Source organism: Clarias gariepinus, chromosome 26 (genome assembly GCF_024256425.1).
Source record: "Clarias gariepinus isolate MV-2021 ecotype Netherlands chromosome 26, CGAR_prim_01v2, whole genome shotgun sequence".
NCBI classification, from domain to species: Eukaryota; Metazoa; Chordata; class Actinopteri; order Siluriformes; family Clariidae; genus Clarias; species Clarias gariepinus.
The window spans coordinates 15,688,557-15,705,760 of NC_071125.1; the positions used below are offsets into that span (position 1 = coordinate 15,688,557).

Consider the following 17,204-nt stretch of genomic DNA (forward strand, 5'->3'; position numbering starts at 1 on the left):
TTGGATTACAAGCATAATTCAGTCAGGAAGTGGCTCTCATTTCAAAACACTCAAAAACCAAGTCAAATTTCCCATCAGAAATAATAGAAACTCAAATTATTCATTCCACAGCCCAAAAAATTAATACATAAAAATAATTAATACAAAATAGAAAGTAGAAATAAAACAAATGAACCTGCACAAATAAATCCCAACAGATAATTGTTTCCGTTTGTGCGCACAGACACTGTGTGTGTGTGTGCCTCCATGTGGCACGGTGTCCAATGACGCACGCGCACATGGACACAAAGAGCAGGCTGATATAGAGAGAGAAAATGGATCTTTAACCTCTCTTATGAGACTTGCTTTCGCTTTACACACGCGCTGTACACACACGCATACAGACACAAAATAAAATATGTTTTACAAACACATGTGGTCACAGTGTTGTAATAAACAGTACACACGCGCACTAAGACTCAGCAGCGGAGACGATTACTCACAATTCCAGAGCACAAGAGAGAGAAAAAACGTTGGCACAGTTGTCATCACGTGACACTTAGCGTCAAAACAAAAAGTGGATGCGTGATACATGATACTCGTAAACCAAGACTTGTTCATTTTTCAAGTCAAAATTTATTAAAACCTTTTGCTCGTCTAGCGGAACACTCACAAACTGTGATATTCGCAATCCAAAGTTCCACTGTATATTATTTATAATTATATAAAACATATATATGAGACTTATCTAAATGCTGCTCCATGTGGTGGCATAACACGCATGGAGTAACGTGCTTTGCGCCCCGCTTGACATGCAGGAACTCATGGTTGCATGTGATAGGATGGTGTCATTGTGATTAATAGGGGGAGAACAGCAACAGTCTCGTGGCAATAGGGCTTCGAAAAACAATATTCCTGTACAGTACTGATGTTATGTTTACAAACCAGACTAAATTCCAAACAGGCATGTGCCGATATTAAATTTCTACATTACCCATGAGAATGTCAATAGATATATAGCATATAGTCTTCTCACAGATAGACACTTGAATGAATGTTCCTTCTAAATTTGTCCGAAATTGAAGGATTGTATTATTATTATTCAGGTTTCTGCATGATTCAGGAACAAAATATACAACGTTGCTATTATGGTAATCGGAAATATTGATTATGAGACATGCCCTCCTGCTTGCTCATTCTTTAAACAGCAAGTTCACACAAAAGTACCAAACACACACAGACGCAATGCCCCCCCGGGTCCACCCCAACCACCTCCTCTCACTCACCATGCTGCTGTTCTGAACGACAGCGCGTTAAAGACGGCAGCTGCAGCAGAACAGAGCGGAGTCGGTTGATGAGGACAACAGCAGGCGTGCTGTGTGCAAATACTTCATCTTCAAGGCAAATGAGCACGCCGAACCAAAGTCTACCGCCGAGCCCGTATGCAAAAGCTGCCCCAGAACTAGACCAGTGAAGAGTGTCACCAAAAAAAAAAACACTTGACGGTCAATGTCAGGATGGAGTGTGCGCTTCTGTTTTAAAGTCAAAACACGAATTTAACAGGACTACAACGACCATGAAAACTTTATAACACTTTAATCACATTAGTGGTGATTGTAAAATAATAACTAAAATACTAAATACACAGCAGAAACTTTCTGGTGTAGGAAAAAGCACAGTCTCAGTTGTTCTGGCATCAAGACATGACATTTTGTACAATATATATACTGGTGGTAAGAAAACCAGAAAGGCAGAATAAACAAAATTGTCAGTTTGATTTTAAGTCGAAATTTAAACAAACAAACAAAGAAACAAACAAACAGGAACTCTTGTATATTTTCAGGCCAGGAGTGAATAGTTAAAAAAATAAAACATCAAAACAAAAGACAGACAAAAATCTTCTCACACACATACTAGAAATTAAACAGACAACCTATAATCTACTTTAGGCAAGCTGTGATACGAGTCCATATGTGAAGTGAGCACCATCTTATCAAGGACATCAGAATTTAAAATCCAAGTATATCTAAATAATCGAATATATCTAAAGACAAGGAAGAGACAAAAACTCGTATCACATCCTCAAAAATGTGCATATCCTCATTTAAGCTCCTTCAAGCATTTTAGCTCCTTCAAGGTATCCATCGTGGAATAAATGGCACTCGTAGCAACCAATCACATGCTTCATCATGTTGTTCTGAAAAGTGCAAGCAAAGCCAGTCCGTTGGTGATATTCTTTTACTCTGTTATGTTATATTGGGGCTTGGAAGCCAGCTGAACACTTTGCTGAGGCATTAAAAGTGTAAGGCACAGTACTGTGTAACAGTCTTAGACACCATTTCATATGCTGTACCAATTTTGTTATATTATTTATCATGTCTGCATTAATAGATAAATAAAATTACAGGGGCATATATGCATAGAAATAGAAAGTAGCGAGTGTGACAAAGTTACCAGAAGAACCCATATTCTCCAGCAAGCTCAGTAAAACCTAACAGCTGTTTGCTTATAAAACTGCACAAATCTGTGTCTAAAACCCCTGATTTTAAGCAATAATTTTTAATCCAAATATTGACTGTTTATTTTATTGCTCTTTATAGTAGAAATGTTTTCAAAAGCATCTTTTGCTTATGCCATATTTTTGTATGTGCCCAAGACTCTTGCACAGTACTACAAGTAAAACAGCTGTTAGGTTTTACTGAGCTTGCTGGAGAATATGAGTTCTTCTGGTAACTTTGTCACACTCGCTCCTTTCTATTTCTATGCAAATCCAGGAGCAATTTACATTATGTACAGTACATTAGGTTTTTTTTTCATCTGAAAACTGGTCTGTCTTGTACTATATATTTTTTTCTTTACACCCCTGCATATATTCTCCTGTAATGTTATTTATTTATTAATTTATATGGAAATACTGAATAATTTTGTACTGAATTTTGACGACACAATGAACACATATAACAAAATTGGTACAGCATATAATATGGTGCCTGAGACTTTTGCACAGTACTGTAGAAATACTCAGGAAAAAAGGATTTGCGTAAACCCAACTTTCTCCAATTATCCAGAAGCCACATCATCTAAAAGACAACAAAGCTGACGATCGGCTACACGATAAACGGCAAAATGTTATGGTGGACGTCTTATCATCCCGTAGCCAATCTTTTCATTCGACAGCAGCCTTTCTTGTGTCAGACACTGTGAGTGAGTCCCTTACTTTGGACATATTTTAAGGCAGCATTAGAGGTAGCTCATAAGTCAGTTTACAAAGAAAGACCCTCACTTAACAGACAGAGCATCTGCCTCTTAAACACCGTACTGGGAAAATCAAAAATGTTTTAGTAACTGCCATACAGAAATGCAGTACTGGCACACACCTGGAGTTAGAACGGATATCTAACTTTCTTTTCTTACCAGTTTGCTGTAATGGTACTTGCAGTAGCCACAGTATTTGACGTTGTCGGCGTCCGAGCCTTGCTCTTCACACAACAGGCCGGCGAACTGAGCGCTGCGTAGAGAAAGAGAAAGGAAGGGGGGGAAAAGCCTTCTGTTATTTTAGAAGTCCATCAAGTAAAATAAACTCCACCACAAAGTTCAAAGTGCAGAAAGAAAACCCCAGGGGGAAACATCATATATTTTTTCCCTCATATTTACACACACTTGTTTTTACAAGAATATAATTGCTCCATTTGGATGAGGAGATTTGGACAGCGATGCTAAACTAAAAGCTCTAAACCTGCCTTACATATCGTTTATGCTGCGTTCTAAAGTTTAATCTAACAGGAGGGAAAAACAAAGCTTATTAGAAGAATAAGTGTCTCGCAGAGTCTGCGCTACCCACAAACACTACATACCCAATCTTAAACCCAAACCTTTGAGTTATATATTAATCCCTGCAGTAATTATTCAATGGGATTGAATATATTTTTTAAATCTAGAGGGTGATCTTTTTTCTTTTTTTTTTTGCTGTTTATAATCAATTTATGGTCAAATTTAAGTGGTAATTCACTGATCGATGTTATGCCATTTTCTACTTCCAAACTTTGCACAGACGAAGCAGAAAACTTGAAGGTCCCATGCTCTGGTTCTGTTAGCAGCGAGCTAGGCAGCGAACTCTTATGAGTAATGTGTATTTGTTTTTCCTTTAATGGCGAGCTATAAAGCCAGGGTTTAAAACTTACTGTAACAAATAAGAATATCTGCATGTTGATTATCCAATCCTAAGCTAATATTTTTTTATATACAGTATAACTCATTAAAAGTTAAGATCTTTCATTTAGTTTATTTCTGATGTTGTGCATAGGGAGTGCACATCACAGCACTAGTTCTAAATAAAATAAATCTGGGTTGATAATTAGTCTTGCACTTTCAGTAAATAAGCAAACCTGGGTTTAATGACTAATTCAGTCTGCTATTAAGTTTAACTAGTTAATTATTTATTACTAAGCTGTAACGCTTTTGCACAAACTACTCAATCTTAAAATACTTGAGTAGTTGGCTTAAAAAATACAAAAAAAAAAAAAAAATCTTGATTCTATATACTATACAGAAAAAAAGGTTGACAAGCTTTTAATTTTAGTTTTTTTTAATATTTAAAAAAAGATTCCCAGTTTAACATTTTTAAAGAGCTGTGATTTTAAGAATTAGAAAAACAGTCAAAAATACTGAAATGAATTACAGCATCGATCTGAAAATTGTATCGATCACAATAGCAATATTACATCATTAGACATCTTAAAGCAATAGCCATAAGTGACCTTTATGCTCACAATGATACTACCTCCAATAATGAGCGTAAAAGACGTCCTTTGACTTACCATGTGACGTGAAAAGCTTGGCGGCAGCCGTGTTTGTTACAGGCCATGCAGGCTCCAGTGGCTGCTTTGCTCTCACGGCCTTGCTCTTCACAAATGTAGCACGTCTGTTCGAATAAAAAAATAAATAATTTTTTTTTTAAACACTTCATAAATACTTGTCACTATATTAGTAAACCCTATAAACCTTATTATTTCTGCAATCCTGGTAAGTTAATTTTCTGTAAACCAGAACAAGAATCTGAAGCTAAACTAACCACAAAACCATACAACTGAAGACTAAAAAAAAAGACTTAGCAACCCATATTTATCCATCCAGGTGAGGGGGGCCTGAAGATTCCTTGTTCTTGGCTGACAGCGGAGGAAAAGAGAATATCTCCCAATGCTGTAACCCATGTTGTTCATCATGTTGTGTTTCATCAGATGCATTTCTGCTCACCATGAGTGTAAACCGTGCTTATTTGAGTTTGCAAAGCCTTCCTCTAAGTTTGAACCGGCGTGACAATTCTTTAATCAAAGTGGGGTTTCTGCGCACAGAGGTGCCACTTACTGGATGCTTTTTGTTTTTCGGATAACTCTGAGTAAAACCTAAAGACTACTGTGCAAGTAACATTCCAAGATGACAGGAAAAAAATCTAAATTACTCAAACCAGCCTGTGACGTGAACATTAACTGATGCCCTTGACCTGTATGTGCATTCTTTTAAGCATTAAAAATGATATAAATTGATGATCTTATTCATTAAAGAAAAAATATTAAAGCGTACAATTACACATGATACAATTTGTTGCTGCTCGAATTTTTTTTTTTATACACTTGAATGGAAAGAAACCTTTCGTATTTGGAGGAAAGGTCATGGTTTTCATTTACAGCATGAAAGAACTATCCTGAATAATAAAAACTATAATTTTTTATTTTTAAACTGCGTAACAAACCTACACAAAGATACCCAGATGCATTCACTCACCGGCAACTTTTCCCCCCCCACTTGATACACACCGTATTGAGTCATTACGATCGGATCACAAATACTGAGTGCCCCGATTTCAAATTTGTTAATGCACAGTGTAATTTCATGGCTGTGAAAAGCTGCTGATGTGGTGTATACAGTGCAGCTGCAAGAGGCATAGCGTGTTTACTGTGACAGCATCGACAATTTAACAAGCGCTCTCTAAAGCCCGTCTTGGTAGCACGCCGATTATCAGGCAAATAATGACTACGCTGTTTTAAATTGGCTCGCAGTGAAGACTCAATTACCGAGAAAACTGAAAGCGTTTCATCACAGATTGAATATTTCAAGCATGAGATTAAACTTGCACTGGTAACACACCACACGCGGCGTCACATATTGCTGACTGCTTGTTTCATCATCCTGCCTTGGCTGGAATTAGTTCTACCGTGAAGCGCTCGTATCGAGATGAGAAATATGATAAACGCACCGAATGATAATCGTCCAAACTAATATCACGGTTTTCTGTTTGGCCTTACTTCAGAGAACAACATTAAACGCGAGGGTTTCCTTAGATAGGTAGAGACACCGGTCTTTTTTTACTACTAGTATTTAAATGCAAATGTGTAGTTAGAAAGAAATGACTTTATTGTAAAACCAGCCTAAAGATAAAAATTACATTATTTCACCCCTTGCATAAATAGTTATTCTTAGTTTCTTAAACTAAAATGTCAAACACAATTAAAAAGATAAAGGCGAAAAATTTACAATAAATTTTTTTATATAATTTTACATTTTCCAAAATTTGAATTATAACCCAAGTAAACTTTTTCAGACACTTTTAGTATTTATTTATCTATCTATTTATCTATCACAACTGAACCCCCCCCCCCCAGTGAGTCCTCATTAATCGCTACCCAATCGATAGATAAACATATCTATATTTAATATGCTGTACTGTGCTTTAATTGGTTTAAGAACTAACACACACAAAGCATATAAGGACAATAACATGATGCCTGCCCTAACACTGGGTATCAGGTGTTTTACTGACTCAATGCTTCAAAAATCTATAGTGTCCAGTATAAGAAACAATTGAAAAAATATAGTCTAGTTTTTCTTTTTGCATTATTATTCAATTAACTCCTGAAATTATACATTGACAATAAACACAAAAGTGACCAAATATTCTCCCTCTCCATCTCTCTCTCTCTTTCACACACACGCTCAGCATTTAATGGTAACTACTCAGAGCTGAGATGACGTCGCGGGCTCACCTTATTGTAGCGCTCATGAGGGACGGACTGTAAAACAATGGGCTCCATGGTGGAGACGTTGGCAAATTCCACCTCTGGGATGTAGAGTGCACACACCACATGGGCCCAGCCTTAAACAGAGCAGGAAAAACAACATAAGGGTTATGTAATACAAAATTACAATTGGCCATTATTAAAAGATTCCCTTTTCTCAACAATTCAATACATAAATGGAGCTTTATAATATAAAAATGTAAAAATAAACATCAAAGTTATAATGCATTGCAAAAATTTTCTTTCAGGCTTCCCTTTTTTATAATATTTTTTAAAATAACAGGTAATTTCTCAAGCTACTGCGATTAAGGGTAAAATTAGGAATGACTTAAGAGCAACTCGAGTCAAAATGCAGCGGTTTTTATTTAATGTTCTACATGAATCCAGTTCCACCATTATGTGCATCTGGAACTGATGAAATCAGTTTTCTAATAAAAATAGATAGATAAAATTAAATCTACAGTTGTGCAAATTTCACTGTTGTAAACAGATAAATAAAATTTTATTAATTTTATGACCATTACGCAACTTATTTATTTCATTCATTCACTCTTTATTGCACAGGGCAAAACAAATAGTGTAAAGTATTTTAATTTTCAGAGGATGGGAACAAGGAAATTTATGAAACAAAAGAATGTAAAAATAATTCAATTTTAATTAAAATATTCATATTCACATACGTCACAAAGTAAAAAAATACGCGTTCACAACTATCACTATGTTTTGTTTTTAATACAAAAGCTTCAGATAAAAATTTAACATCTTATATGTCTTTTGAATTTGGAAAAATGGACTGATAAATCTATTAAATGAGTAGTCAAATATTTGCACGTGCACACACACACACACACACTTAAAAAATAAAAACTGAGAGGGGAAAAAAACCTGCATTATTTCTACACAGAGAATTAAACACTCGCTCCTCCTTGTGAGCTCTTAACACTTTTAAGCAAAAATCTCTAAATCAACTGGCTGGAGATTCCACAGAACATTCCAGAAACAACTTCCATTCTCAATAAATCAAATCTGGAGGCGACTAGGGTATCGTTAACCCTTTGGACTTGCACTTTGGTCTTTCTGCATAGCTCTGTGATTTAACGCAGCTTTATCTAAGGCGCCAGTGTACAGTCTTCAACACTGTTGAATATCACACGGAAATTAAACTAAAAAGTTTTTTTCGATCTATAAAGAGGAAAATTTTCGGATATGCAAAAACTAGTCACAGAACAAACCATTCGGTTTTCGGTAAACTTTTTGTTTTGGTGATAAAAGCAGTTATAAGTTAGTTATGATATAAGAACTGACATACATTGATGCTCTAAATAGACGTCCTCACATAAACATAATCTAACACGATGAGTGTTCTACAGCAGTCCATGGTCTAATTAACAACACACCACCCGTACTCCTCACCCAAACACCAGAATATTAATTATACTTAATTACAGTACAGTATGGTGTTTGCATAGGGCATGGCTGGGGCGCATATTAAAATCCAGATTTAGCTGCTAAAAGAAATGTCAAGATGGCAGCTTCTGTCCCATTTGTCCAGTCGAAAGGACTAACAGCAGGCGTAAACTTAAAAGTGAACCCATGACCTGTCTTTGACCTCGGACAGGGAGGGGACACAGAGGTTTTGAAGTCCCTCCAAGAATCTCGCAGAAGCCTATAAAACAGGGCAATAAAAGAAAGAGAAAAAAACCAAACACACCCCGAAGAACTTCTCACCCCGTCTCACGCACCAGGCTGGTACCATTTAAACTGCAAAGGAGCGCATGATGATAGGAAAAAAAGGATTTCTTTCTTTTTTTTAAGAAAACTCTAGTACGTACTGTATCTAAAACTATCAAACAAGTTGGAAACCTTCATTGACACCCATAAAAAATTTTAAAGGGGGGAAAAAGGTTTGTTTAAAATTTTAAGTTGGAAAAAAAAGATTCTCTAGTGATTTGTAAAATAATGGCACGAGTAGAAAATTATTTTGCTACCCTCTTCAGAGAAAGTGAGAACGTCATACAACCTGCCCTGAGCCATGAGTTACTTTGGTTTATTGCTATTTTTTTCCCCCCAACTTCAAATTGATCCAGAAATGGAGTTGATGCAACTCTTCCATTTCTTAACCCTGATGTTACATGCATTACTGAGCTTAATGTTTGCTATAACTCCGGTGTTAGCTTTAAGGATTAGGCTAATTCGGTGTTTGCATTTATCAGTAGTGAAATCAGTAATGCATTAGTATTGGAGATTAAGATAATGGGTAAGGAAACAAAAAACATTTCAATTATTCAAAAGTTCAGCAAGAGTTTAAAAACTCCATTTCCATTAAAACACCTATGAGGTCATAACTTTTATAATCAGTTATGTTGTAACACTTTCTTTAACCACATTGGGACTAAAAAAAAAACGGACCTCAGAAGAACTTCATTCATGCCTGAGTATCCACAGTCAGAGTATCCATTATTGGTATTGCTTGCTAATTCCTAACTTATCAACTTGTTAAAACTGCACTTAAACCCACAGGGTGTGAAGAAACCCTGCATGGTGAGAAATGGGCAAAAACATTAGCCAAGGGGGTGAACTGGTGCCTCCCTCACGGCCGTTTTAACGGCTTTGCGCGTTTTGAAGGAGGCATGGTCGAGCAGCTGTGCATCCACAGCGGTGTGTTTACAGTCTCAGCGCTGGCCTTGCCGTGAACCCGGGCCATGAAGAGAAGAAGTGCACTAGAAGTGCACTCACAGCCCCGCTGTGACCCCTACAACACCACCCGTCATAAAAAAACGAAGGGAGATAAACACACTCACCCCTCCCGTTGTCACAATGGAAAATAAGCAAGGAAAAACTAAATGCAGTATAGTTTGTGTGGATTTTAGTGGATACCTAAGGCAAATAGGTCAATATTTATCAATTATCATTTGTATAGAATATCAGCTTCATTCCTAAGGACTGTTTCAGGATTTACAAGAATTACAGGATTATATCTCTATATCAGTTAAAGTATCTGTGCATTGGCTCATTATAATGATAAATATACTTCATAAAGATTAAAGCACGATTATTTATCACACTTATTTATGCTTTCATTACACTTTTTTTACTTAAATCCACATGAAACAGGTTTCAGCTGTATAAATTATACACAGGGGCATTCAGTCCCCTGGGGAAATCTTTAAATGGAGTTCTGAGCTTTTAAACACTAAACAGAAGTACAATAAAATGTAAAACACATGAATAACCTGATATATAATGTTCCGAAATTAGAAAATATTTTTATTAATTTAGTCATTACTGTATGCTAAACTGAAAAACACAAACACTGTGATTTTATTTAATGCTCTAATATGAGACGCAAGTCTGGATCCATATCCATTTTTCTTCATATGGGAACAAAAACTTTAAAAAAAAAAAAATTAAATTTTAAATTTAACAGTATCTGAGGTTTTTGGGCCTATGAATCCAGAGTTTTCGGCTTCTCCATATATATTGGGGTTGTACCAGGGTTCCAAAATTATCTCAACTGATTATCAATCAATAAATGATTAATCATAATTTTTTTAGGGTAACGATGCACTTTATTTTCCCTCAGCACCACAATCCCAACAAATTACAAATTACTTACGTAAAATGGAATTATATCAGTCTAAATTCTATATAATATAAAAAAACAAGTTATTGTTGATTCAAGACCTATGAGATCTCTAGCCACCGTTTGATGCTTATGTGAACCGCAGATTAATTGCAGTTTAATATTTGTAAGTGCGAAATACAGATTTCCTGCTGCCATATGCAGTTATATTTGGCTTTCATTACTTCATGCACACAAATTATTTTTCCCCCTCACTCAAACGCTTGCACGCAGGCGCTCATGTGCCAGATCACACTTTGATAAAAATGGCTAAAAAAAAAACAGCATAAAGAATAACATCAGATCTAAAACTCATACTGTAACTCAACTATTTATGCACATATATTTATGCATCTTTCACTACATTAAGCCTAATTATAATTACCGGCCATAAGACACATTTTCCAGCCAAAGGTAATAAAAAAGTGCCCCAGTTCCTGGAAAACCACCCAATCTGGCAACACTGTTCGCTCCACTTCACCCAGTCTCACAAGGTAAACCCTGATTGGCTGTTACTTTTCCAGAATGTTAAAACCTTTTTTCCTTTAAATAACAGTGAATGAAAAAATAGCCTGGGAGTTATGATTCATTATACCACTAAGCTGTTAAAAATACTGCTACTGTCAAAATTGAGGCTGCTAAAAATATACAATGTCCCATATTGTGCATCGGCCAAAACGTAAGTGCACCCTCTTGGAGTGTGTAAGTTAATAGATACAGTGGGGCAAAAAAGTATTTAGTCAGCCACCAATTGTGCAAGTTCTCCCATTTAAAAAAATAAGAGAGGCCTGTAATTTACATCATACGTAGGTATACATACCTCAACTACGAGAGACAATAAGAAAAAAACAAAAAACAGAAAATCACATTGTAGGAGTTTATTATTTTGTTAGAATTTATTTTCCAATTATGGTGGAAAATAAGTATTTGGTCAATAACAAAATTTCTCAATACTTTGTTATATACCCTGTGTTGGCAATGACAGAGGTCAAACGTTTTCTGCAAATCTCCACAAGCTTTTCACACACACTGTTGCTGGTATTTTGGCCCATTCCTCCATGGAGATCTCCTCTAGAGCAGTGATGTTTAGGGGCTGTCGCTGAGCAACACATACTTTCAACTCCCTTCAAAGATTATCTATGGGGTTGAGATCTGGAGACTGGCTAGGCCATTCCAGGACCTTGAAATGCTTCCTACGAAGCCACTTCTTATTTCCCCGGGCGGTGTGTTTGGGATCATTGTCATGCTGAAAGACCCAGCTATGTTTCATCTTCAATGCCCTTGCTGATAGAAGGAGGTTTCCACTCAAAATCTCACGATACATGACCTTATTCATTCTTTCCTTTACATGGATCAGTCGTTTTGGTTCCCTTGCAGAAAAACAGCCCCAAAGCATGATGTTTCCACCCCCATGCTTCACAGTAGGTATGGTGTTCTTTGGATGCAACTCAACATTCTTTCTTCTTCAAACAGGAACTTCTATTTTGGTTTCATCTGACCATATGACATTCTAGCAATCCTCAATTTAATTTTCATTTTATTTATATAGCGCTTTTAACAATGGTCATTGTCTCAAAGCAGCTTCAGAAATCTTCACAAATTTTTTTACTTTTTTTTTGGAAGTGTGTTTGTGTGTGAAAAATGTGTCTAGATAATAATGAGATGATCCTCTTCTGGATCATCCAAATGCTCTCTAGCAAACTTCAGACGGGCCTGGACATGTACTGGCTTAAGCAGGGGGACACGCCTGGCATTTCAGAATTTAAGTCCATGGCGGCGCAGTGTGTTACTGATGGTAGCCTTTGTTACTTTGGTCCCAGCTCTCTGCAGTTCATTTACTGGGTCCCCCCGGTGTGGTTCTAGGATTTTTGCTCACAGTTCTCGTGATCTTTTTGACCCCACGGGGTGAGATCTTGGGTGGAGCCCTCGATCGAGGGAGATTATCAGTGGTCTTGTATGTCTTCCATTTTCTAATAATTGCTCCCACAGTTGATTTCTTTCCACCAAGCTGCTTACCTATTGCAGATTCAGTCTTTCCAGCCTGGTGCAGATCTACAATATTGTATCTGTTTTCCTTTGACAGCTCTTTGGTCTTGGCCATAGTGAAGTTTGGAATGTGACTGTTTAAGGTTGTAAACAGGTGTCTTTTATACTGATAACAGATGCCATTAATACAGGTAATCAGTGGAGGACAGAGGAGCCTCTTAAAGAAGAAAATACAGGTTTGTGAGAGCTAGAAATCTTGCTCGTTTGTAGGTGACCAAATACTTATTTTCCCTCATAATTTGCAAATAAATTCTTAAAAAATCCTACAATGTGGGTTTCTGGATTCTTTTCTTATTTTGTCTCTCATAGTTGTGAGACAAACTTTTTTGCCCCACTGTATGTGAGATACAGGGCATGAAATAAACAAAGATTATTGGTTCATTTTCATTTATTACTGATATATTTAATTTTACAAATTTTTATTAATTCATTTTTTTTATGTCAACTAATTTGTAAATAATTAATAATTAACATCCCTTGGTTGAACCTAATATTTTATGCTCATTTGAAAATAGTTCCACCTTCCTGAAATTGTCTGTCTGCATATTGAGATATAATTCTTTTAAATCATGTTATTTTATTTTTATGCTTATATTGAAAATGACTGTTATGATTATTTTTTGATGCGGAACTGGGGTGAGCAGCGGTCCAGACAACGAGGAGGCAGATTTTAGAACAAGCTTTAGTCAAATGCTTTATTTAATTAATTCAAGAAGAAGGTATTTGCTCTTTTTTCAGGCTTAATGATTGTTAGTTTATAACTTATAATGTGTACTATGACAAATGTGTAACAATTGCAAGTGTTAAATTGAAAATAAATAAATAAATAAATAAATAAATGTGTGTGAAGACTTTAAATCAGAAGTAGTTTTTTAAATATGCACCAATTGATATAATATATGTAATTAATATTGTATAATTTCATAGTGTATACTTTTCCTATTTGCTTCAAATTAAATTTTAGTTTTCCAAACTTATAAATAACGTCATTTGGAACTAATGTGTCAGGGTGAAATTTTTCAGAAATATAAAACCTTTTATATGAACAAAAATATCATTGTTAACATATATATTCAGTTAATAAAATAATTATAGGGTCTGTAAAATATTTCCTAATTATATGTCCTAAAGTGTTTACAATGATAATTCCTTTATTTAGGACATTTAAATCAAATAACTGTTTATTCCCACATGCCAGGTTGTGTTGCCACACACACACACACACACACACACTACAGTCCTATTCACCAACAAAGATCAATTGTTCTAAGGCAAACTTTCTAAAATTGGTCTGAATGGTCAGTAAGTCGAATCTCTCCCAACTCTCGTAAGGTATTTTTTACTTTTTACTGTTGTAAACAAATAAACACACAGATCAACTGAACAATAGCAGACAACCATTTTTCTTTAGAGATGTGTTTACGATCAAGATACCGGTTTTGTGCAAAAACATATTAAGGCACAAATATATAACGGCAGAACGCAACAACCGAAACTGCTATTTATACTATGTATTTAAACGTACAGACATGTATTCATTTAGAAGCAATATAGTTATAATGGGATTATTTTAATTGAGTTATTATTTTTAAAAAATTAAAAACCTTACCACCATTGTCGGTCCTTTTTAGAGCTCCGTCTTTGTGTGGGCAGAGCTCGCATCTCTGCAAAAGAAAATAAAGGGAGATATAATTAAGTAAATGTAAAGCAATTTAATTTTTAGCTGTTAATTAAGGCTAATCTAGATAAACAATATTTCTTTATGATGCACTGATCAAAAACATTATTATAAAAACTGATTTTTAATTATTATTATTTTTTGGCCTTAGATTTGAGATTAGAAATCCTTCCTGAATGAAAACCAGTCTGTAAAGGTGCTCTATACATATGCAGCACTAGAGAGTTTGGAGTGAGCCAGTGTGTGCAGTCATTCATTTCATACATTCAGTTGTCATTTGTTTATTTCTTGCAAATTTGCTTAGCATTTGTCTAGAATTAAAGGATTAATTCTTAACAGAAGGAGAAATCATACACATCTTTCCATAGGTGTTTCTTCCTCGTTTTTATTTGGCAACTTGTTGTCTATGTTGATTGGTTATGTTGAATTTCGTTTTATAGCGCTGTTCTGTTTTAGATGATGAAACTGATGCTGTCTGAGCATGATGACCATCAAGATGAATTCTTTGGCAAAGTTGTACTGAGAAGCTCATTTCGGATCGGATTTTATTACAGTTCTTGGTCCAACCCTGCTTTTAAACAAATAGGTTAACAACTTGTAAACATCTACTGTTGAATCATTAAAATGTTTACAAATTGTTGATCTTTGGATTTAAAACAAATATCTCTATATTGTGGTTAATTACCATGCAATCTTCTATTTTTTTTTTGTCGTCTACATTTGTACCAACAAAAAAAAATTAATTAAAAAGTTATGATACTAGTTATACTATCATTACTAACTATGACATAATTAAAGCAGCATTTATTTCAGTTTTTTCTGGTCCTTTCCCTGGTCTTTCTTTCCCTCTCTTTTTTTTAATTCATCATTTTTGTCCCTTTCATATAGAATTTTCATGTATCAGTATGATTTGGAAAGAACTATGGACAATGGCAGTGGATTCTTCGTGTCATAAAGTTGACCTTTGCATGGAATTGCCCTTAAATATTGGCTATTCCTTTTTTAGTAGATTTAAAGTAATAAACTGTGCAATTTACCAAAATATACATGATGTATTAATAACAGGTAAAGCATCAGCTCAGAGAGTAAAGAAAAGAAAAAGTTCCAGGCTTGTTCCAAACTTGTTTGTGCTGGTCTATGGCTTGTTCGGCTAGTTAATTATGTAGACTTTGCCAATAAAAACTGGTCTTGCTGGTTAATGGCTAAGAACCAACATGCATTACTTTCAAAGCAGGGATTTTGAAAGTATGCAGCATTTATTTGTTGCTTCAAGTTTTACAGCTCCATCAGAATACTTTAGAGATTTATGTACGAAGATGTGAACACTGACATAAATCTATAGCATTTCAACTAGAGGCGGAATATAGGGCGAAAATACAGTTATGACTGTAGAAATACTAACAGGAAGAGAGGAGGAAAACCTCATCTGTGCTAATAGCATAAGCAATTAAAAAAATGATATTTAACTGCAGTCTGCAAAAAACAAGCAGCCATGCGAGTACAGAACATAACTTTAGGTGAATTTCACAAAAAGTGCTTGTCCACATTGCTGTCCAAAAGTTGTGCAGGCACAACTGTAAATATCGATATGTACTAAAAGTATTGTTGATTTCAAATCTGCATGGTGAACTTTGTTTATTTCTTGCAAATTTGCTTAGCATTTGTCTAGAATTAATGTATTAATTCTTAACAGAAGTAGAAATTTAAAACTCATACACATCTTTCCATAGGTGTTTCTTCCTCGTTTTTATTTGGCAACTTGTTGTCTATGTTGATTGGTTATGGTGAATTTCGGAGAATAGCACTGTTCTGTTTTAGATGCCTGCATGGTGAACTTTGTAATTTTGTATAGCTTTTTAAATTCAGTGAACTCATTAAAAAAATAACAATAAAACTAAAAAATAAATAAATAAATAAATGACTTAAATCCTGGCAAATTAACAAACCGATTGTGAGATACAGATTTTAGCATCAGTGTCAATGTAGATAGAATGTAAAAAAAACATATCTAGTATTATTTAACATGGATAACATTGCTTAATGTTTTTTTCCAGATGTTCACTAACCAACAACAGGAAAATAGAAAAGCAAAAGTCTACTGTGGCTCAAGTTAGCTACTTATATTTCCCCTCCCGAGATTTGAAGAAAGAGGCTGGTGCAACGAGTCATGTCCGTTCCCCTTCAGTGAAATGTGTTTATTTTTTTATGTTGTTGTTTTTGTTTCACCAAATTAAATATATTCCAGTTATATTTACAATGGGTCAAAAATCATAAATGCTCTGATAATTGTACATGCTGGTCCTCCTTATTAATATACCACAGTGCAAACATTTTTCATGCAATCATCTCTAGGAGCTCAGATAATGAGAAGGAGGTAATTAGAGGTAGCGGAGACACCCCTGAATGGCGTTCATACCCTTTTAGGAACTGAGAAAATAATGTAAATACACAACTCACCACAAAAAAAATGTCAACACAATAATTTTATTTAAAAAGTTATCTTTCTGTGGCTACTTTAAACAGCCACTTTTATTTGATGCCCTCTAAACTGTGCGATGCTGTTAAGCTTCAGAAAAACAAAGAAAAAAGGCTCTTATAATAATTATGCACATGGCTAATCATCCCCCTTATTATTTTAAATACAACTGAAGGCAAAAGTTTTGAAAAAAAAAAGGCATTTAAACTCAAGGTTTCACACATTTCATGTAACGGTCCTCTCTGAAAGTACTGGGATGGCAATTTATTACAATTATAAGACCTTGAACACAGAACTTATATACTTTAGCTTTATTCCACAGCTACATTG

At 35.1% G+C, this 17,204-nt stretch overlaps 1 protein-coding gene across 6 annotated transcripts in view; it reads right to left on the reverse strand.

The window, feature by feature from the left end:
• mllt10 (MLLT10 histone lysine methyltransferase DOT1L cofactor) overlaps positions 1–17,204 on the reverse strand; it is a 71,498-nt gene that overhangs the window by 46,964 nt on the left and 7,330 nt on the right. For all 6 annotated transcript variants that reach the window (XM_053487589.1, XM_053487590.1, XM_053487585.1 and 3 more), the window contains exons 3-6: positions 14,330–14,384; positions 7,020–7,129; positions 4,797–4,900; positions 3,394–3,487 (exon numbers count right to left, since the gene is read on the reverse strand). In XM_053487589.1, the coding sequence (XP_053343564.1) occupies positions 3,394–3,487; positions 4,797–4,900; positions 7,020–7,129; positions 14,330–14,384 (363 nt within the window). The remainder of the gene's footprint in view (positions 1–3,393; positions 3,488–4,796; positions 4,901–7,019; positions 7,130–14,329; positions 14,385–17,204) is intronic.